The sequence below is a fragment of the Salvelinus alpinus genome, chromosome 8 (genome assembly GCF_045679555.1).
Source record: "Salvelinus alpinus chromosome 8, SLU_Salpinus.1, whole genome shotgun sequence".
Lineage (NCBI taxonomy): Eukaryota > Metazoa > Chordata > Actinopteri > Salmoniformes > Salmonidae > Salvelinus > Salvelinus alpinus.
The window spans coordinates 43,124,008-43,147,796 of NC_092093.1; the positions used below are offsets into that span (position 1 = coordinate 43,124,008).

The 23,789-nt window shown below is 46.0% G+C and overlaps 1 protein-coding gene across 1 annotated transcript in view; it reads left to right on the forward strand.

Moving 5' to 3' along the window:
- The first annotated feature begins 797 nt into the window (after positions 1 to 797).
- Positions 798 to 23,789, forward strand: part of LOC139583159 (sine oculis-binding protein homolog) — a 28,049-nt gene continuing 5,057 nt past the window's right edge. The window contains exons 1-6 of the mRNA XM_071413958.1: positions 798 to 1,107; positions 3,823 to 3,961; positions 4,764 to 4,958; positions 5,239 to 5,390; positions 12,408 to 12,509; positions 13,192 to 15,255. Coding sequence (XP_071270059.1) covers positions 1,015 to 1,107; positions 3,823 to 3,961; positions 4,764 to 4,958; positions 5,239 to 5,390; positions 12,408 to 12,509; positions 13,192 to 15,246 — 2,736 coding nt within the window. The 5' untranslated portion in view covers positions 798 to 1,014 and the 3' untranslated portion in view covers positions 15,247 to 15,255. The remainder of the gene's footprint in view (positions 1,108 to 3,822; positions 3,962 to 4,763; positions 4,959 to 5,238; positions 5,391 to 12,407; positions 12,510 to 13,191; positions 15,256 to 23,789) is intronic.

Here is a 23,789-nt window from a genome sequence, read left to right on the forward strand (position 1 = left end):
GAGAGGGAGATCAGCAAATCAGACACACAGAGTTGTTAGAGACGTGAAATGTTGCTCCCGAGTAGCGCAGAGGTCTAAGGCACTGCATCACAGTGCTAGAGGCGTCACTAAAAACCCTGGTTCGATCCCGGGCTGTATCACAACTGGGTGTGATCAGGAGTCCCATAGGGTGGTGCACAATTGGCCCAGCGTCATCTGGGTTAGGGTAATGTTTGGCCTAGGGTAGTGTTTGGCCGGGGTAGGCCGTCATTAAATAAAGGTAAATAAAAATAAAAAAGACACTTCTCAGTGGCATAGGCCTATGTGGTCTCACCTAAATGAGGCCCTAGCAGGTCCAACTGTGCCATCCTGAAAATATCGTGTTAAACATTCATTGAATAGGGATTTCAGCAGAGCAGGCACATCATTATAAGACACATCAAGTAGGTGTTCCTCTTGACCATAGCCACTAACAAGTGTGTGGTATCACCGACAATAAAATAATAGTGGGTTGCAGGCTACTTTCCATTGTCCCTGTCCAAGGCTGCTATGTGTCCTCTCGCTATCTCTCTCTTTGATCGAACAGATGTCATTTGAGAAAGCCACAAACATTATGTATGGGTATCATTTGCCCAAACTGACTTTTAATCTATTTATTTAAAGACTGGAATATAACAGACAGTGTTGGTAGTGTGCTCCCCGCAGATAATACACAGTCCTTGCATTCCTAATGAAATGTATCTGTTGAGGGGTGGGCGCCCGGTGTTGGGTTACAGCCCGGAAGCCCCTCCTTGCTCTCCGGGACAGAGAGAGGGGATTGTTCGTTGGCGGCGGTACCACGGCAGCAGCAGGCCACAGCGCCCAACACGCATGTTCAGTGGAGAGTCAATGGAAGGAGCCCTCAGATGACGGACGCAAACGTCTGGGCATGACAGCCGCTGTCACCGAGAGTGACAGCTTTCGCTCTCTGACGCCGCACCTCGACTAGACCCGAGTGAAGCCCGCCAAAGAAGTGACACGGAGCCAGTCAGAACTATGCCAGAGATGGAAAAAGGGAGACCACCGGAAAATAAACGCAGTAGGAAACCTGCGCATCCCGTCAAGAGAGAGATCAACCAAGAGATGAAGGTGAGAGGAAGTGTTTTGGCTGCTTTTCTTTTTTCGTTGTTCCGTTTGTGAATTCTTTCAAGGGCAGTTTGGGACTATTGAGACAGTGGGAGAGAGCGCTGTGCGTAAAAATTACAGTTGAAGAGGCACAGAAGCGACGCAAACTTTGATTTATTTCAGTGAAATGATTAGCGCACCTCCCTTTAAAGTTGTTTTATAATTTAATGCCATTATATTATTGAATACTGACGAAATAAAAGTGATAAAACAATTGTGTAACATTAGTCCCATATTGGTGAAATAAGACAGCTATATTAGATTACCTGGCCTTGCCATAATAAACCAACTGTCGGGAAATGTTCTTTTCCGGGGGGATAGAAAAGTGTGTGTTTAATTAAAGTGTCAATCTTATGTTATCCAATAGGCTATTTGATATCGTGCACACGGAATTGTAGCCCTTCTTTAGTGACGCCATGTCAGTTCATCTGTGGCCGCGCGCAATGTCCAGTGGTGTTCCAGATGTGCGTCACCAGCCAGACGGCAAGAACACATAACTTCTTCCCCGCTTCGGCTGTGCACGTACTTGTTGTAGTAGGATAGTCTATTACAATCTAACTTTATAAAATGGAAGGCATTTGGCCAAACATACTGAGTAACACTGGTCACTTGAGACTCTCCGCTTAGGACATTTGAGACTTGTGAGTAAAAGGTAAGGAATATCCATGAGCTCCCCCTCCATAGGACAAAAAATAAAGAAGGAGTTTGGGTTTTTATTCTGGTCTTTTCGTGAGAGAAGAAATGTGGTCTTTTGCGTGAGTGGTTTGGATTGTAGCTTTGATATGCAGGGAGGGGTGTAGAATTACAACTTAACTAATTTTAATCAAAACATGCGAAATGCTATCCGTGCTTGATGTAAGTCAGCCTGGCCTGGATCTGGGCTGGATCTGGGGGTCGGCCCTGGGTTGTTGCCTTTGGCTGGGGCTCTCTCTGTGGTTTGGGATATGGCTTGTCACTCTCACAAAGCAGATGTTTGTCTGAACTGCCAAGAAGAAACAAAAACAACATTGTGTGAAGTAAAGCACGGGGAGGGGAAAGAAAAGACGGGGAGGGGAAAGAAAAGACGCCTGTCTCTGCCTAATGAGAAAATAGTGAGACAAAACAACACTTAATTGTAATATAGGAGGACTTGCCCTGATGTAATCATTGATGTAGACTGGGCTAGTCCCATGGCAGGCAGCACTGACAGACTACTACTTTGTGATTCTCAGACATTGGATCTGTACTGGATCTACAGTATAGGCCTTGGGTTATGCGCGGTAATGAACTGGGGCTGTTGGACTTGAAGGCCAGTTGTATAAGGGTCGCATTATGAAATAGAGAAAGGGGAGGGAAAGAAAGAAAGAAAGACGGACAGACAAAAAGATAGACAGACACAGTTGTTTCTGGGGCATTCTGTCTGCGGGCTGATCCGGTCCGGTCCTGTCCAGCGTTGTGTCAGCTAAAGGATCTATTTCAACACCATAGTCTGACCCACTCCCTCCACGTCAGACCGTAGCACAGCACGGACACCAAATACTTGACTAATCATCATTAGGCATATTTAGCTGGATATGATACCTCTGTGCGCACACACACACACACACACACACACACACACACACACACACACACACACACACACACACACACACACACACACACACACACACACACACACACACACACACACACACACACACACACAGATAGACAGAAAAACACACATACACACAGAGCTCCATTTCTTTGAGGCCCTGGTCCGGAGCAGAGGTCAGTCAGTGTGAGGAAAGCAGGGGAAAAGAATGTGCAGTCAGTACTACAGGCCTAGTACAACACTCCCACAGGCAAGCTGTCCACGCTGGAAAAGGTTGAAACCCGAGAGTGCAGTGTCGGGTATCAGGGCTGGAAGGTGCCGGGCGGAGGGGGCCAAGGAGAGGCAGAGAGAGGAGAGGGCAGGGGAGAGGAGGGAGGGGACACACAGAGAGGGACTGGAGAGTGCTGGACGCTCGGGAGAGTTGAGGGGAGAGGAGCGGGTCATTTCCCAGAACCATGGGACCTAGAGGCGGTGTAGGGTGTCCCGCTCTGATTTCTGCCCATTCCAGATCGTGTTTCTGCTCCAATCCCCGCTCGCCCCCAAAGCCACAGAGGCGGAGAGGTGGGCGGATGAAGAGACAGGGCGAGACCTTTGAGCTGTTTTTTAAAACATGGTCTTAATAAAAAAATAAAAAGCCTGGACGTTCACTTCTCAACCCAACACTTTTTTTCTTCTCTGTGTCTCTTTTTTCCCCTCAATTGAAAGAGATAAACAAATGATGATTCATAGATTTCACAATAGTATTAGGTTGAAAAACTTTTCCGTCTCTGATTTAGCAAGAGTAAACAAACTGGAATACATCATGGAAAAAGAGTCATACTGTACGCCTCTGTGTTCCCCTATTCATTTCATCCAGGCAGGGCTGGTCTGGAAGTCAAAATAATCCAGCACATTGATTCAGGAGTGGAAGCTCTGGTTACATTTAAAGAGTGGGATGAAAAAGTTCCACTCACAAACCTCAGCTGTAAGGTCACTCAAAACTGAAGTTCATATTGGCTTAGCATTAGCATGCAGTGTTTCAGTTGCCCCGTCTCCCGCCATGTCACCTGACTGACATAACCTATAATGTTGCTCAGTGATTTATTTTCCTTTTCTCCCTCTAGACGTTTGCAGAGAGCACCATGAATGAGCTACTAGGCTGGTACGGCTATGACAAGGTGGAGCTCAGGGACAACGAGGCAACCGAGATACGGAATTACCCCAACCGAGAGAGACGCCAGCAGCATGTCTCCGTCCTTAAAGGTGAGAAAAGGCGAGGGTCCCGTTCAGTAGGGCACATCGTAGCAAAACGTTTTGCAACAGATAGTGGAAATCTGTGTTTTAGTTGAACAAGTTCAGGTGGCCCCTTACCGTTTCAAAATGATTTCTGCCTACTGAACACGACCCAAGATCATTAGTTCAGGTAGTATCTTCCCGTTTCACTCCCTTTCAAAATGTTTCTGCCAACTGAACAAGGCCCAGGTATCTACAACACAGGTAGCATAGTTAACAGAGGTCAGACAGAATTCACGGGTAACCCAATAACAGAGCATACAGGTTGTTCAATCCAGACATATAATCACTTTAAACATTTGCTAGACATACTTGCAACTTAATTCACCCTTCCTTAATTCACCATTCTTATGTTTCACTTATTATCCCTACAGTAAACCTGTATGGCTGGATTTTTCTCTTTCTAAAATGTTCAGTGCTATTGTTGTCTTCGGTCTCTCTTTATCTAGTGTTGTGTTGTCTCTCTTGATGTGTGTTTTGTCATATATCTTTTTATTTATTTTTTATTTTTTAATCTTTTGCCTTTTGGTAGGCCGTCATTGTAAATAAGAATTTGTTCTTAACTGGCTGGCCTAGTTAAATAAAGGTTAAATAAAAATGAAAAGTTGACTTTGTTTTGTCAACGTCCTTTGGGCTGCATATACATTATTTGTTTATATAGAGTGATATTGAATGCAGAATAATTTTATTTTGTCACTTATATCACTCCATACCTATGTTAGAACATAAATTGACTCTCATAAAGTGACCATGCATATCCTGTGCCTTCCAGAAAACTCAGTGCCGAAGCCCAAGAGCTTGAACAGCAAAGTCAGCACCTCTGCACTGGCCATGAGGAGTGGAGAGAGAGAATCATCCAGCGTCCCCTCTTCCACTTCCTCTTCCTTCCCCAGCTCCTCCTCTTTGACCAGCCCTAAGGAGCATAAGAGCGCTCCCGTAATTGTCCCCCTTATAAAGCCATCTGCAGGTAGTGCAAACATCACACACGCACACACACACACAAGCACGTTGTGTGAACAACTGGGTTAGAACCCGGGTCTCCTGCACATCATAAAAGCTTGCTAGCCCGCTGAGCTAAACGCCTAGTCTTCAGGTCATCATCATCATCACTACCATATGTAGCCTACAATTATTTTATACAGCTGTTGATTGAACACTCACATGCTCTTAACATGGTCATCTTCATCATCATCATCATTAATCACACTTCGCATGTTGATGTTTCTCTCCTTTGGCTCTGTCCACAGTGGAAGACGTGCAGAATGTGCAGATAGTGTGTGTGTGGTGTCAGAAGGAGGGGGTGAAGCGCTACTCTCTCTGTATGGGCACCGAGCTGAAGAGCTTCTGTAGTGAGAAATGCTTCGCCGCCTGCCGACGTGCCTACTTCAAACGCAACAAGGTGAGGGATTCAACCTTGATTCAACTAGGAGTCAATGGACAATTTTAGGTCTGACAAAACTGCAAAAGCAAAAACAGGTTTTTAGACATTTTTGCAAAGTTATAAAAAGTGTGTCTGAAGTGTCACTTTTACATAAGTATTCAGACCCTTTACTCTGTACTTTGTTGAAGCACCTTTGGCGGTCATTACAGCCTCAAGTCTTCTTGGGTATGAAGCTACAAGTTTGGCACACCTGCAGATCCTCTCAAGTTCTGTCAGGTTGGATGAGGAGTGTCGGTGCACAGCTATTTTCAGGTGTCTCCAGAGATGTTCGATTGGGTTCAAGTCTGGGCTCTGGCGGGGCCACTCAAGGACATTCAGAGACTTGTCCCGAAGCCACTCCTGCGTTGTCTTGGCTGTGTGCTTAGGGCCGTTGTCCTATTGGAAGGTGAACCTTCACCCCAGTCTGAGATCCTAAGCACTCTGGAGAAGGTTTTCAGCAAGGTTCTCTCTGTACTTTGCTCCGGTCATCTTTCGCTCGATCCTGACTAGTCTCCCAGTCCCTGCCGCTGAAAAACATACCCACAGCAGGATGCTGCCACCACCATGCTTCACCGTAGGGATGGTGCCAGGTTTCCCCCAGACGTGACGCTTGGCATTCAGGCCAAAGAGTTCAATCTTGGGAATTTCAAGTTCAATCCAGAGAATCTTGTTTCTCATGGTCTGAAAGTCCTGTAGGTGCCTTTTGGCAAACTCCAAGTGGGCTTTCATGTGCATTTTACTGAGGAGTGGCTTCCGTCTGGCCACTCTACCATAAAGGCCTGATTGGTGGAGTGCTGCAGAGATGGTTGTCCTTCTGGAAGGTTCTCCCATCTCCACAGAGGAGCTCTGGAGCTCTGTCAGAGTGACCATTGGGTTCTTGGTCATCTCCCTGACCAAGGCCCTTCTAACCCAATTCCTCAGTTTGGCCGGGCGGCCAGCTCTAGGAAGAGTCTTGGTGGTTCCAAACTTATTACATTTAAGAATGATGGAGGCTACTGTGTTCTTGCTGAAGAAATGTTTTTGTAACCTTCCCCAGATCTGTGCATTGACACAATCCGGTCTTGGATCTCTACGTACAATTTCTTCAAACTCATGGCTTGGTTTTTAATCTGTGGGTTTTTAAAACTGTGGGACCTTATATAGACAGGTGTGTGCCTTTCCAAATCATGTCCAATCAATTGAGTTCACAACAGGTGGACTCCAATCAAGTTGTAGAAACACCTCAATGGTGATCAATAGAAACAGGATGCACCTTAACTAAATTTCGAGTCTAATAACAAAGGGTCTGAATTTTTATGTAAAATCATTTTTTCCCTTTTTTACTATTTGCTAAAATTTCTTAAAACCTGTAATCGCTTTGTCATTATGGGGTATTGTGTGTAGATTGATGAAGAATTTTAAAAAAAAATCAATTTTAGAATAAGGCTGTAATGTAAGAAAATGTGGAAAAGTTCAATGAGTTTGAATACTTTCCGAATGCACTGTATGTAGCCTTAGAAATACGGTTCATGAAATTAATAACTTGCTAACATCAGATAACATTTTTATATTAGCCATTTCTGAGACTCATTTGGATAATTCATTTGATGATACAGCAGTAATGATATAAGGATATAACATCTATAGAATAGACAGCAATGTTTACGGGGGAGGTGTTGCTGTGTAAATTCAGAGCCATATCCCTGTAATGCTTAGAGAATATTTTTTTGTCAAGTGTTATTGAAGTGTTGTGGTTGTAGGTTCCCTTGGCACATCTAAAGCCTTTTCTTTTGGGGTGTTGCTATAGGCCACCAAGTGCTAACAGTCAGTATCGAAATAATATGTGTCAAATGCTTGATAGTGTATGATGTAAGCAGAGAGGTCTACTTTCTTGGGGACCTGAATATTGACTTGTTTTCATCAAGCTGTCCACTGAAAAGGAAGCTTCTCACTGTGAGCAGTGCCTGTAATCTGGTTCAGGTTATTAATCACTTGAAAAAGAAAAGGAGAGCCACACACTCTAGGGGCTCAGATGCAATAATTTAGTAACCTAATAATCAACTTTTCGACAAACAAGCTGTCTTCATCAGGTTATTAATCAACCTACCAGGGTGTTTACAAAACTACAGGAACAAGATCATCCACATGTATTCATCACCTTTTTACTAATACTGTAGAACTTTGTTCTTCTTTGTTCTAAATTGAACTTTGTTCTACATCTAAAGCTGTATCCATACCCATTGGATGCAGTAATAACAATATAGAGGCTATATCCAGGAAAGCCAAAGTTCCAAAAGCTGGGCCTAAAATAATATATCAGAGATCATACAAAATATTATGTGGATGATGTAAAAATATTTGTGATGTGATTAATAAGGAGCATCCAGACACTGCACTTGAGTAATTTTATGAAATTGCTTCTTTCAATTATTGATAAACATGCAACTGTTAAGAACTGACTGTTAGAACTATTAAAGCTCCATGGATTGATGAGAAATTGAAAAACTGTATGGTTGAAAGAGATGGGGCAAAAGGAGTGGCAAATAAATCTGGCTGCACATCTGACTTTCTGCAAATTGAGAAATTATGTGACTAAACTCAACAAAAAGAAGAAAAAACTTCATTATGAAGCCAAGATCAATGATATAAATGAAATTATGGGCAGAAAGACAAATTCAACTCCATTGTTCATCAAATCTCCATTATTCATCACAAAACCATTTGATGTTGCCAATTATTTTAATGACTATTTCATTGGAAAAGTGGGAAAACATAGGCAGGAAATGCCAACAACGAACAGTGAGCCATCATACTCATGCATAAAAAACGAATAATGAAAGAAAATCCTTACAAGTTTTAATTTTGTAAAGTTAGTGGGGGAGAGGTGGAGAAATGATTGTTATCGATCAATAATGACAAACCTCCTGGCATTGAAAACAGGTGGAAAGCTACTGAGGATGGTAGCTGACTCTATAGCCACTCCTATCTGTCATATGTTTAATCTGAGCCTAGAGGAAATGTGTTGTCCTCAGCTCTTAACAAACTGTTGGAAAAAATTCAGCATGCTTATATAGAAGGGCACTTAACATGTACTGCACTGACACAAATGACTCATGATTGGTTGAAAGAAATTGGTAATAAGAAGATTGTGGGAGCTGTACTGTTAAATATCAGTGCAGGCTTTGATATTATTTACCATAACCTGTTATTGAGAAAACATATGTGTTATGGCTTTTCAACCTCTGCCATATCATGGATTCAGAGCTGTCTAATATAACTTAGAGGGCTTTCTTTAATGGAAGCTTCTCTAATGTCAAACATGTAACGTGTGGTGTACCGCAGGGCAGCCCCCTAAGCCCTCTACTCTTTTCTATTTTTACCAATGACCTGCCACTGGCATTAACTTCTTATGGGCAGGTTGGACAGTAACGTCCCACCTGGCCAACATCCGGTGAAATTGCAGAGCGCGAAATTCAAAAATACCAAATTCAAATATGTAACATTCTTGAAAATATATGCGTTATACATCAAAATAAAGCTTAACTTCTTGTTAATCCAGCCGCTGTCAGATTTAAAAAAGGCTTCATGGCGAAAGCAAACCATGTGATTATTTGAGGACAGCGCCACGCATACAAACACATGAAAATCTTTTTTCAACCAGGCAGGTGCGCCACAAAAGTCAGAAATAGTGATATAATTAATGCCTTACCTTTGAAGATCTTCTTCTGTTGGCACTCCAAAATGTCCCAGAAACATCACAAATGGTCCTTTTGTTTGATAATGTCCTTCTTTATGTCCCAAAAATGTCAATTTATTTGGCACGTTTGATTCAGAAATACACCGGTTTCAACTCGCCCAACATGCCTACAAAGTATCTAATAAGTTACCTGTAAACTTGGTCCAAACATTTCAAACAACGTTCCTAATCCAACCTCAGGTACCCTAAAACATAAATAATCTATCAAATTTAAGACGGAATAAACTGTTTCTAATACCGGATAAAAACAACGTTAAGCGCGCTCCCAATTCACGCGCACCAAAACAGTAGAGTCCACCTGGAGTGACACTTACAATGAATAGGACAACTTCTTAATTTCTCAAAAGAAAAACATCGAACAATTTCTAAAGACTGTTGACATCTAGTTGAAGCCATAGGAACTGCAATCAGATTCCTAATAATAAGGGTATCCCATAGAAACCCATTGGAAAATCCTATGACCTCAATTTCTTTTTCCCTGGATGGTTTGTTCTCGGGGTTTCGCCTGCCATATCAGTTCTGTTATACTCACGGACATTATTTTAACAGTTTTAGAAACTTTAGAGTGTTTTTCTATCCAAATCTACCAATTATATCCTAGCTTCTGGGCCTGAGTAACAGGCAGTTTTCTTTGGGCACGCTTTTCATCCAGAGGTGAAAATACTGCCCCTTACCCAAGAGAGGTTAAACAAAGCATGTGTGTCCATGTATGCTGATGATTCGTTCATATACACATCAGCAACCACACCTAATGAAGTCACTGAAACCATTAACAAAGAGTTGCAGTCTGTTTTGGAATGGGTGGCCAATAATAAACTGGTCCTGAACATCTCTAAAACTAAGAGCATTGTATGTGGTACAAGTACTTCCCTAAGTTCTAGACCTCAGCTGAATCTGGCAATGAATGGTGTGGCTGTTGAACAAGTTGAGGAGACTAAATTACTTGGTGTTACCTTAGATTGTAAACTGTCATGGTCAAAATATATAGATTCAATGGTTGTAAAGATGCGGAGAGGTCTGTCCATAATAAAAATATGCTCAGATTTTTTGACACCACACTCCAGAAAGCAAGTCCTGCAGGCTCTAGTTTTGTTTTATCTTGATTACTGTCCAGTCGTGTGGTCGAGTGCTGCAAGGTTAAGCTGCATATGGCCCAGAACAGAGCAGCACGTCTTGCTCTTCATTGTAATCAGAGGGCTAATATAAATACTATGCATGCTTGTCTCTCTTGGCTAAGAATTGAGGAGAGACTGACTGCATCACTTCTTTTTAAAAGAAACATTAATGTGTTGAAAATCCCAAATTGTTTGGATAGTAAACTTACACACAGCTCTGACACACACGCTTACCCCACCATACATGCCACCAGGGGTCTTTTCACAATCCCCAAATCCAGAACAAATTCAAGAAAGCATACAGTATTATATACTGTATCCTAGTGGCGCAGCCGTCTAAGGTACTGCATCTCAGTGCTGGAGGTGTCACTACAGACCCTGGTTCGATCCCGGGCTGTGTCACAACCGGCCGTGATCGGGAGTCCCATAGTGTGGCGCACAATTGGCCCAGCGTCGTCCGGGTTAAGGGAGGGTTTGCCCGGGGTAGGCCATCATTGTGAAAAAATAATTTGTTCTTAACTGACTTGCCTAGTTAAATTAAATAAATACATATCAGAGACATTATTGCATGGAACTGTCCCATCTCATATTTCTCAAATGAACAGCAAACCTGGTTCCATAAACAGATAAAGCAACAACTCACGGCACAACGCCTCTCCCCTATTTGACAAAGCTAGTTTGTGTGTATGTATTCTTATGTATTCATCAATTTTTTAAATTGATGTAGTTCTGTCCTTGAGCTGTTCTTGTCCATTAATGTTCTGTATTATGTCATGTTTCATGTTTTGTGTGGACCGCAGGAAGAGTAGCTGCTGCTTTCGCAACAGCTAATGGGGATACTAATAAAATACAAAGAAAATACACACAGACCCACACACACATGCTGGTTTCTAATAGACAGGCCAGTGTTTGGAGCGTGGGAAGGGGTCAAAGTTCGCAGAGGACAGTTAGGGCTCTATCGCTGAAGCATTACAGATTGGGTGATAGAAATGTAAAGGTAATTTTCGTATGCATCGTTTACCAGGAATGCAGTCTCAGCTAACTTGTGAACATTGCCTTTAAATTTCAGTCATGCTGTAATGCTGAACTTCTGCGATACGGATTCAATAAAGCCCTTTAGTATCAGTTTCGCCTTAATGGAGAAAGGGCCAGTAACAAATGCGGCTTGGTTCAGGAGGACAGGGGAGTAGTGTCCATACACCACTTCTCTCCCATACACATTACCACCATTTTTCACCCTACATCCAAGACATTGATACCCCCTCTTAGAGGCATGGGGGTGTCAGGCAAGGCTATCCCCATTCAACATTTCTGTTGTTTATGCAGCGCTAGGTTATAGTCACCGAACAACTGACAGGGGGGAAAGAGGGAATCGTCTGCTGCCTACCTACCAGGCTGCAACAAACCCTCAATTTTTTGGGTTGGTGGAGGTGGGGATGGAACCGTGGCCATTGGCTTGTCCCTGCTTGTCTCACTGAGGAAGAAGGGCAGGGGGCCTAGGGGCAAGGTATCCACTTTCAGCGCATACCTTACCTGCAGCTGCCTCATGTTTCGTAACTCAACACGACTCAGTGGGTCACAGTGAAGGGGGGTGCTCACTGCTTGCAGATCCACACAGGATCAGCTTACATGAATCGGGAGGAATGTCCAATATTAATACAGCCGGACCATTGACAATAATATAAGGGTTTTATGTTTGTCATCTACTTTATCTTATCAAGACTTTCCAAAATGTTCCCTTTGTTTCAGTGACCTCAAAGCCCACAGGTCAATGTACTCTGTTACATTGAACCCCTATGACGAGGCGAATCTTGCAGTGTTTATTTTGGAATTGGTTATGTAAGTTTGCTTTAATGACCACGAGAGCCATCCATGATGACTTAAAGCAAATGCTACCTCATCAAAGCTTGGTGCTTAAATCCCATAGGGGTTCAACTGAATCCAGGCTGTACTCTAAAACAACTTTAACTCAATCCTGGGACGTGTTCACAACGTTTTAAAACATTTCGCAACGGAGATTAAAAAAAACAAGGAGTGTTTCTTATTTGACAAATCAGTCCGTTTGTTTGGTGCCGAAGAACATGACCGAGCTGTTGATAGTTTGTTATAAGTGTATAATGATGTGGCTTTGCCCCCGTCCGTCAGGCCCGGGATGAGGATCTCAACGGAGGTGAGCAATCCCCCCAACACACCCATGCTGACGACTCACCTCGGGTGGTGATGAAGATGAACAGCGGTGGGGCCAGAGTAAGAACAGAACACAATCCACATCATGGAAATACTAAAATTACTAAAAATGTTTTTGCTCAAAGTGTACTAATGAAGTCAAGCATGTTTGTCTTTAAGAGGTATACTGCTACTTCAAAACACTTAGGGGCAGTATCCAGGACACAGATTAAGCCTTAGAATAGGAGTAGGCTTAATCTGTGAGTGGGAAACCACCCCTTAAATTGATAGTTCAGCTGTTTTCCATATATAGATATTTGTTACCTTAAAATAGGCTATGGACAAGGAGAGGCTGCAATCCACATTAGGTTTTGTTAAAGTAGTCATAGCCAACAATTAGCCACATTAGCATTTTGGGACCAATTCCCCATGCAAATTCATCTCTCGTGTTTAGAATATATTACATTTAATGCCCAAATCATTAAAAAAGAACACAATGAATTTAATATGATTTGACCATGAAATTGAACACATGCTAAATAGGGAAGATTGCCTTACATGGAGAATTCATCCCAAATGTTGAAGTCACTCCTTGTCCATTATAGACGGATTAAATGTTTTTGTGCGGAAACAATTAAGAGCCTTTTAGGAATTTTGAGATGGATAAACAAAACCACTCTATTCAAATAATGTTATACAGTACATTCCACATTCAAGTAATTGGTTTTCCCTTTTCACGTGGCACTTTAGTAATTCTCCACAGTCACTCTCGCCTGTACCGCAGGTGTGCGACTGGTGCAAACACGTCCGCCACACCAAAGAGTACCTGGACTTCGGCGCAGGCGCAGAACGGCTCCAGTTCTGCAGTAGCAAGTGCTTGAACCAGTACAAGATGGACGTGTTCTACAGAGAGGCCAGGGCAGCTCTCACCAGCTCCAGCCCAGGCCCAGGAAGACCCACCCAGGATGGGAGAACTGAGTCCAGCGGAGGGGGTCAGAACCAGAAACTCCTGACCCCCGAATCGTGGAACAATGGCGCGGGGGTCGTTCGGGGGAGGACCAGGTCACCCAAAGGGCTCATGCCGATCCACAGTACAGCGGCGCCAAGGACTGTGTCACCATCTGAGGCGTCGTCCTCGTCCTCCAAGGTCCCCGTCTCTGGGCTGAGACACCTGGAGAGACATGTCCTGCCACCGTTGCCACCCCCAGAGGTGGCAAACCACCACCCCGTCCACCCTCCTCCTCCTCACCCCCCCATGGAGCACCACCAGCACCACCAGGCAATTCCTCAGATCCCGCTGCCCTTCATCCGGCCCCCCCTCCACGCCCAAGGCCTGACGAGCCCCCTCGCCAATCCCCACAGGTGCCACCCTGGCCCCCCTTCCAGCCCCATCAACCGGTCCACCCCTCACTCCCCCCACCACCCCCACCTCCAGCCCCCCTCGGCCTCCTCCATGAACCCACCTAGAATGCACCCATACCCGGGGGCCTACTTCCCCGGCCTGCACTCCCCGCCAATGATGGGCCCCCGTGGCCCTGTGCCCATGCCCCCTATGATGAACTTCGGGAGATGGCCGTCCCTAGGCCCCTTCTTCCCTCAGCCCATGGTCCTGGTTCCCTACCCCATTATTGTACCCATACCCGTCCCCATCCCCATCCCCATCCCTATCCCCATACCCATCCCCCCTAAGGCTTCCCCCTCAGACCCCCAAGGGATCTCCCCCAGTGGGGTTATCCAGCCAGTGCCAGATGGGATGGAGAGGAGATGCTCCAGTGGTGTCAAACTGCCCTCACCCGGGAGCTCTGTGCCAAACAGATTAAGTAGAACCACCAACCAGGGTCTCCCGTCGCCCTCCGACCACCCCAAAAGGGATATCACAGATTGGGTTAAATCTGAGAGGCAGGCTCCGTCGCCCATGTCAACCCCCCACAGTGCAGCGTCCTCCCCCAGGGCTTGCTACGATGCTTCCCCTTCTTCCACCTCAGTGATTGAGGCACTGTTAGACTTTAAGCTGGGCCAGCAGCAGCAGCCAGAGAGACAGCTCATTCATAGAGTGCTCCAGAGGACCCCGGTCAAGCTGGAGCTCAACCCCCACGAAATGGTGGACATGTCGGGTAAACAGGAGTCCAGAGCGGGGCAAAGCACCAGGGTAGTGGATACCAGAGTAGACCACCACAACCACCACCATGACATTATCAAACCCACCGCTCCACCATCCCAGTCCCCCCTTCCCCTGCACGACATTTCCTTCCCCCAGAGCCCAAACACACAACTCCCCTCGCACACTCCACCAATGACCAGAGGGGGATGCCGCAGCCCTCCCTGTGATGCCGCCACCTCCTCCTCCCCCCCGATGTCCCCAGACATCCCTAACCGAACGACTACGTCATCATCCCCCGACCCTGCTCCCAGCCCAGACTCCTCCCAGTCCCAGAGAGAGGCCACGCTCCTTGGCCCTGACTCTGTCCTCAGCGAGCTGGAGGCGGTCAAAGAGAACAGCTGCTCCAATGGCCAGGTCCAGGGGAGGGACCAGGGCCAGTTCCCTCCCCTCCCCACCAGCCAGTCAGAGGAGCCCTCGCCCAGTGGCAACCCTAAAGACCCCCACATCCTCGATGAGGACCACGCCTATGCCCTGCCCAACCCCACCCCTACACCCACCAGGACGGGCAGTTCCCCAGCCACCACCCACACCACACTCCTTCTGCCCAAGCTCAGGGACAAGGGCGCCCTCTGGAGCCCACCGAGTGTGGCTGGACCTGGGGACATGGAGCCTGCTCAGAAGAGACGGTGCCTCCGCATCAGAGATCAGAACAAGTAGAAGAGAGAGGTGGGTGTTGCTTGTTACACAGGCTTTTGGGGCACTGTAACATATGTTTTTTTTTTGGGGGGGGGGGGGGGGGGGGTCATGGAGATGTTAGGATACCTAGAGGACTCTGAATGAGAAAGATGTAATACAGGTGAAGATTATATGAAGGAACTTCCATATAGATGAAATAACCTTAGAAGAAGGTATACAATTAACTGTTTATATCTATCACCAACAATCAAACACACACACACACACTCGCGTGCCCTGACAGATCCCCATATAAAACAGTCCAACATCCAAACAAAGCGTTGTCACTGTAACAGGCCCTGCATGGTGAGGTGACCTCTTTTCAAAGTGACTCTCACTGTCTCTCTTCTCTGCTCCTTCCCCTGGCCTAGCTGTAATCCTAGAGCTGTGGGGAGTGCCAAGTTACTGGGATTCTCTCTCTTTGGCGCCCTTCTGTTTCGTGGCCATGCGCATATTGTGTAACAGTGTGTGTGCGCGCGTGTGTGCTTTTGGGAATATCCCATTGGCTCCATTGCACCAGGTTTTTAAGACATTCGGAGAAAGTTTCACCTGTTCTGTGTACATGTTTAGGTTGCAGAGAGGTTCTGATCAGAACTTTTATTGTAGCACGGCATCAGTGAGATTCAAGCCTATGCTCTTCTCTTACTTTACTCACGGTATTAGACCACTGCACCACCAGGGTGAAGGTAACATGCAATGTTTTTTGAACTCATACAACGCTATTCATATTAGTCTGTTCAAACAAACCACATTTCAAAGGAAACAAGCACTCATTAACCCTATCAGTCCCGAGACCCCAGCAAAAAAAATCGGCTTTTAATTTATCTGACCTTCATTTATCCGATTGTTCAGCATTTATATTTAGCCTCACAATTAATTGTTTCACCATTTTCTTTTCCGGACAACCATGGCTACAAGTAGAACAGAAAACAGTTTGTTTGACAAATGAAATTTTAAAAAACAAGGTCCGCCAAAGCAAAAACATGAGAGAAATGAATTTATATGAATGCTGTAAGTACAGAAATGGTTTGCTCAGTGGGAAATTAACATCCTACTAGTCAGTGACAACTGTGTGGAGTTTGTGACAGAAAATATGTGAGCTTATAGTATTATAGACACTGTCCTGGGATTTCCTAGGATCTTCTATATAGAAGAACCACTTACTTTCTAGTGACTCTTGTGTAGCTTGTGAGAGTCATCGAGTGTCATAGAGCAGCACATGTCACGTGCGTGTTTGTGAGAATCTCAGCTTTATTTGAATAGTTTGTAGCTCAAACCTTTCAGAGTCTGCGGACATTTCTGTAAAGAGACCCGGCCCAAGTCCCTTCGGGATCCACCCTTGTCTCACAAACACCGCTCTAGCTCAGCCCCCATTAATCACAGTGTCCGTGGGTGAGGTCGATTGATCAAGGGTGATCGAGCAGCTCACCCAAAGGATTGAGTACTGCCAAAGTTCCACACTGTGTGATATTCTTTTCTCCCATGAACCACCACTCTTCCAATCCAGCCCTCTTTCTGGCGTTACCTTGGAGACGGTGGCGATCAGCAGACTCGAAGGCGCTGTGAATATGAGAGTGTGTGTGTGTGTGTGTGTGTGTGTGTGTGTGTGTGTGTGTGTGTGTGTGTGTGTGTGTGTGTGTGTGTGTGTGTGTGTGTGTGTGTGTGTGTGTGTGTGTGTGTGTGTGTGTGTGTGTGTGTGTGTGTGTGTGTGTGTGTGTGTGTGTGCTGTGAAAATGAGAGCCAGCCCTCAGTGATAGAGCTCTGGGGCTTCATTAGAAAACTGAGCAGCAGAACCGGAATGATCCGGTTACGTGTGTCACAACGACACTGACATGCAATACTGGCCCTGGCGCCGTCGCTCGGTCTCACTCCCGTGTAGGAGTTTAGTGGTGCGCAATCATCTCTTCTAGTCTCATTTAGTAGCGTTTATTGGCGTTCTCTTCTCTCCTCATCTCCCCTATTCTTTCTTATCCTCTCCTTCTACACTCCCGTCCTCTCCTCTTCTCCACCTTCTCTCCCCTTTTCTCTCCTCTCCTCTCTTTCTCTTCTCTCCATTTCTCTACTATCTCTCCTCTCTCTTTTCCTTTCCTCTCCTCTCTTATTCCCTTCTCTCACTTCACAGCTTCTTCCTGCCAACCAGATGTTCTATGGAAGACATAAAGTACATTCAAAACCCTAACGACCAATCAGATTGGAACCCTCCTTACTTTCGACAAATCAGATCCGTCTCCAGTTTACCCTTTTCTAATTGTTCATTCAAATGGTCCTTTTGCCACCCAGAGCCGTGTGATTATGTGCTTATCTTTCCGTTTTACATCCTGGGCTTAATGTACACATGATGACAGAGAAGGTTTTGATTTCCAGTTACCTCGACTTCCTCGCTTCTCCCCTCCCATTTCGAAAACCTCAAAAGGTCAAGGGTCATCTTAATAATTGTGTCTGAAAGTGAAAAAGATGGCTATTGGCAGAGAGCGACACATAACCCAATAACTGTTTATCGTATATTCCCAAAAGCCATGTGCCAGAAGTATTAAGCCATCCTCTTTCAGAGAGGTCCCCGCTTCACCCTTTGTCATTTGTTGTGGTTTCACGTGGTCCACCGGTCTCCTTAGTAACCAATACACATGAAAATCACAGAGTGTTGCCAGCGTTGCGCAGGCGGATTTATTGCATGGTGTTCTGTGTAAGGGGAGCCTGTGTGTGTGTTTGTGTGTGTGTTTTTGGTTTTACTATCTTTGTGGGGACCACAAGTCCTCACAAGGATAGTAAAACAAGGAAAATTCGGACAAGTGGAAGTTTCCACAGTCCACACAAGAAAATATACAATTTTATGCTTAGTGGTTAGGTTAGATTGACAATTAGGGTTAGGGTTACAACTAAGGTTAGGAGTTAGGGTTAGGAGCAGTGCTTAATTTGAACCGTAACCTATTTGGCTGGATCTGGTACATCTCGTGGCATGACAAATTATTGTCTATCACAGAACTAGAATGAGATTCACTTTCTATGATCGCTCTCCCTCTCTCTGCTCTAATAGAGCCTGCAGCTCTCTTCTCTCCAGCATTGCACTTTATAATTGATTTCCTTATAGAGGAAAGGGTTCTGGAGGAGCCTGATAAATTGATATAAATTTGCCAAAGTTATAGAGTTACTGCTGTCTGTTCAGAAATAAATGAAATAACTACTACACCACAGTAGGTAAAATCACTGGGGAAGCCCCCCCCCCCCAAAAAAAGCTATATTACAACCTATGTGATGTGATAATTGGGTTATTTGCTCTATAACCTGTTAATTCATATGCCTGGCGAACGTGATATAGAGACCTAAAGGCCCAGACAATAAGAAGACACAGTGGCAGAATACATTTAACCACACCTTTGTTTTATCACCGGATAGCAACCTCTGTCCAGTGAAGTCCACAAAGCATATGGCATGTACAGTAACAGACAGTTACATTGCCTACAGCATGGCCAAGTCAAGTTAATGTTTCTGGCATTTTCAGACCACTAAACAAATATTGATTTAGAGCCACAGAGAGTTACCACAAGTCACAAAGAAAACAGGAGCTGCCTCCACTATTCCAGCACAATTTCAACTTCAACATTTCAACATCATCAAATCACCTCTTCTTTTGTCTAATACAGTGAAAACTAAAAGATACCAAAAACGATTTAGTCCGATCAACATCAGCTAAATATGATGTGGCTTTTCATGGTTCTGATTTCTTTGTGTGTGTGTGTGTGTGTGTGTGTGTGTGTGTGTGTGTGTGTGTGTGTGTGTGTGTGTGTGTGTGTGTGTGTGTGTGTGTGTGTGTGTGTGTGTGTGTGTGTGTGTGTGTGTGTGTGTGTGTGTGTGTGTGTGCATGCGCGTTCGTGCAATTAGATAAACCTTTTGACTCACCCTACTTGTGGAGAAACAACAATGTCATCCATTCATGTTGACGAAACGGTCTGTCACTCTGTCATACAGTACACATTTACATTTAAGTCATTTAGCAGACGCTCTTATCCAGAGCGACTTACAAATTGGTGCATTCACCTTATGACATCCAGTGGAACAGCCACTTTACAATAGTGCATCTAAATCTTTTAAGGGGGGGGGGGGTCAGAAGGATTACTTTATCCTATCCTAGGTATTCCTTGAAGAGGTGGGGTTTCAGGTGTCTCCGGAAGGTGGTGATTGACTCCGCTGTCCTGGCGTCGTGAGGGAGTTTGTTCCACCATTGGGGTGCCAGAGCAGCGAACAGTTTTGACTGGGCTGAGCGGGAACTGTACTTCCTCAGTGGTAGGGAGGCGAGCAGGCCAGAGGTGGATGAACGCAGTGCCCTTGTTTGGGTGTAGGGCCTGATCAGAGCCTGAAGGTACTGAGGTGCCGTTCCCCTCACAGCTCCGTAGGCAAGCACCATGGTCTTGTAGCGGATGCGAGCTTCAACTGGAAGCCAGTGGAGAGAGCGGAGGAGCGGGGTGACGTGAGAGAACTTGGGAAGGTTGAACACCAGACGGGCTGCGGCGTTCTGGATGAGTTGTAGGGGTTTAATGGCACAGGCAGGGAGCCCAGCCAACAGCGAGTTGCAGTAATCCAGACGGGAGATGACAAGTGCCTGGATTAGGACCTGCGCCGCTTCCTGTGTGAGGCAGGGTCGTACTCTGCGGATGTTGTAGAGCATGAACCTACAGGAACGGGCCACCGCCTTGATGTTAGTTGAGAACGACAGGGTGTTGTCCAGGATCACGCCAAGGTTCTTAGCGCTCTGGGAGGAGGACACAATGGAGTTGTCAACCGTGATGGCGAGATCATGGAACGGGCAGTCCTTCCCCGGGAGGAAGAGCAGCTCCGTCTTGCCGAGGTTCAGCTTGAGGTGGTGGTCCGTCATCCACACTGATATGTCTGCCAGACATGCAGAGATGCGATTCGCCACCTGGTCATCAGAAGGGGGAAAGGAGAAGATTAATTGTGTGTCGTCTGCATAGCAATGATAGGAGAGACCATGTGAGGTTATGACAGAGCCAAGTGACTTGGTGTATAGCGAGAATAGGAGAGGGCCTAGAACAGAGCCCTGGGGGACACCAGTGGTGAGAGCACGTGGTGAGGAGACAGATTCTCGCCACGCCACCTGGTAGGAGCGACCTGTCAGGTAGGACGCAATCCAAGCGTGGGCCGCGCCGGAGATGCCCAACTCGGAGAGGGTGGAGAGGAGGATCTGATGGTTCACAGTATCGAAGGCAGCCGATAGGTCTAGGAGGATGAGAGCAGAGGAGAGAGAGTTAGCTTTAGCAGTGCGGAGCGCCTCCGTGATACAGAGAAGAGCAGTCTCAGTTGAATGACTAGTCTTGAAACCTGACTGATTTGGATCAAGAAGGTCATTCTGAGAGAGATAGCGGGAGAGCTGGCCAAGGACGGCACGTTCGAGAGTTTTGGAGAGAAAAGAAAGAAGGGATACTGGTCTGTAGTTGTTGACATCGGAGGGATCGAGTGTAGGTTTTTTCAGCAGGGGTGCAACTCTCGCTCTCTTGAAGACGGAAGGGACGTAGCCAGCGGTCAAGGATGAGTTGATGAGCGAGGTGAGGTAAGGGAGAAGGTCTCCGGAAATGGTCTGGAGAAGAGAGGAGGGGATAGGGTCAAGCGGGCAGGTTGTTGGGCGGCCGGCCGTCACAAGACGCGAGATTTCATCTGGAGAGAGAGGGGAGAAAGAGGTCAGAGCACAGGGTAGGGCAGTGTGAGCAGAACCAGCGGTGTCGTTTGACTTAGCAAACGAGGATCGGATGTCGTCGACCTTCTTTTCAAAATGGTTGACGAAGTCATCTGCAGAGAGGGAGGAGGGGGGAGGAGGGGGAGGAGGATTCAGGAGGGAGGAGAAGGTGGCAAAGAGCTTCCTAGGGTTAGAGGCAGATGCTTGGAATTTAGAGTGGTAGAAAGTGGCTTTAGCAGCAGAGACAGAAGAGGAAAATGTAGAGAGGAGGGAGTGAAAGGATGCCAGGTCCGCAGGGAGGCGAGTTTTCCTCCATTTCCGCTCGGCTGCCCGGAGCCCTGTTCTGTGAGCTCGCAATGAGTCGTCGAGCCACGGAGCAGGAGGGGAGGACCGAGCCGGCCTGGAGGATAGGGGACATAGAGAGTCAAAGGATGCAGAAAGGGAGGAGAGGAGGGTTGAGGAGGCAGAATCAGGAGATAGGTTGGAGAAGGTTTGAGCAGAGGGAAGAGATGATAGGATGGAAGAGGAGAGAGTAGCGGGGGAGAGAGAGCGAAGGTTGGGACGGCGCGATACCATCCGAGTAGGGGCAGTGTGGGAAGTGATGGATGAGAGCGAGAGGGAAAAGAATACAAGGTAGTGGTCGGAGACTTGGAGGGGAGTTGCAATGAGGTTAGTGGAAGAACAGCATCTAGTAAAGATGAGGTCAAGCGTATTGCCTGCCTTGTGAGTAGGGGGGGAAGGTGAGAGGGTGAGGTCGAAAGAGGAGAGGAGTGGAAAGAAGGAGGCAGAGAGGAATGAGTCAAAGGTAGACGTGGGGAGGTTAAAGTCACCCAGAACTGTGAGAGGTGAGCCGTCCTCAGGAAAGGAGCTTATCAGGGCATCAAGCTCATTGATGAACTCTCCAAGGGAACCTGGAGGGCGATAAATGATAAGGATGTTAAGCTTGAAAGGGCTGGTAACTGTGACAGCATGGAATTCAAAGGAGGCGATAGACAGATGGGTAAGGGGAGAAAGGGAGAAAGACCACTTGGGAGAGATGAGGATCCCGGTGCCGCCACCCCGCTGACCAGAAGCTCTCGGGGTGTGCGAGAACACGTGGGCAGACGAGGAGAGAGCAGTAGGAGTAGCAGTGTTATCTGTGGTGATCCATGTTTCCGTCAGTGCCAAGAAGTCGAGGGACTGGAGGGAAGCATAGGCTGAGATGAACTCTGCCTTGTTGGCCGCAGATCGGCAGTTCCAGAGGCTGCCGGAGACCTGGGACTCCACGTGGGTGGTGCGCGCTGGGACCACCAGGTTAGGGTGGCCGCGGCCACGCGGTGTGAAGCGTTTGTATGGTCTGTGCAGAGAGGAGAGAACAGGGATAGACAGACACATAGTTGACAGGCTACAGAAGAGGCTACGCTAATGCAAAGGAGATTGGAATGACAATTGAACTACACGTCTCGAATGTTCAGAAAGTTAAGCTTGCGTTGCAGAAATCTTCTTGACCAAAATTATTAAAATGATACAGTACTGCGGAAGTGGGCTAGCTAGCAGTGGCTGCGTTGTTGACTTTGTTTGAGAGTGTCGCTGGCTAGGTAACCTCGGTAGCTAGCTATGTAACCTCGGTAACTGGCTCGTTAATTAGTATAAACTACACACTTGTCTTAGATACAAGGACAGCAAAGACAACTATGTAGCTAGCTAACACTACACTAATCAATCGTTCCGTTGATCCGTTGAATGTAATAGTTTCTACAGTGTTGCTATTCGGTGGCTAGCTGGCTAGCGAGCAGTGTTGACTACGTTACGTTACGTTAAAAGGACAAAAAATAGCTGGCTAGCTAACCGAATTAGTCTAAACTACGCAGTTATCTTAGAAACAAAGACAGCAAAGACAACTATGTAGCTAGCTAACACTACACTAATCGAGTCGTTCCGTTGAATGTAATAGTTACTACAGTGTTGCTGTTCGGTGGCTAGCTGGCTAGGTAGCAGTGTTGACTACGTTACGTTAAAAGTTACGTTAAAAGAACGAAGAATAGCTGGCTAGCTACGCAATTATCTTTGATACAAAGACGGCTAAGTAGCTAGCTAAGATTAAACAAATCAAACCGTTGTACTGTAATGAAATGAAATGAGAATGTGAAAATGTGATACTAAATGATACTAATGATACTAAATGTGATACTACCTGAGGAGGAGCGAAGCGGAATGCGACCGGTTTCCACTCTAGCTTCCTTCCTGTAGAGTCAGATTGTCCTGTAGAGTCAGATTGTCAGACCGAACAAAACTCTTCCCACATTGACCACAGCTATAAGGTTTCTCTCCTGTGTGTATTCTCTGGTGTACAGTACACGTTTGTATTTGTTGTTGTCCTAGGTTACCTGGCTAAAATGCTTGTTCGCTAGCCTAACTTCCATTCATTGGCAACCTTAGTTAACATTAGCCTTCAACATTTAGCTACATATTGAACTTCCATCCTCTCAGGCCAGTGGCACAACAATGTATGAATTAATGGTTGGATCAGAATAGCCATTATAATCATTGGTCAGTACGGAGAATTAAGTAAAACCTCATGTCCAAATCCCTATCTCCATCCATGGTTAATTTAGGAAAGGGACAATTTTAGCTAGCTAGCTAGCCACCGGAGGACAAGAACACAACGAGATGCAACAATTCAAGTTTTTCTGTCAATACCATATGCTCCAAAATCACAGCTGGCTTCCCGTAACACTTTTTTTGTTGCGCCAGGACCATTTACAGTTAAGCTGGCTCAGTTTAGTTTGACGCTGATTGCCACATTTTTTATACTTTTTTTTATCAAGGGAGGCCAGATGCTCGCTGGCTTCCCTTGCCT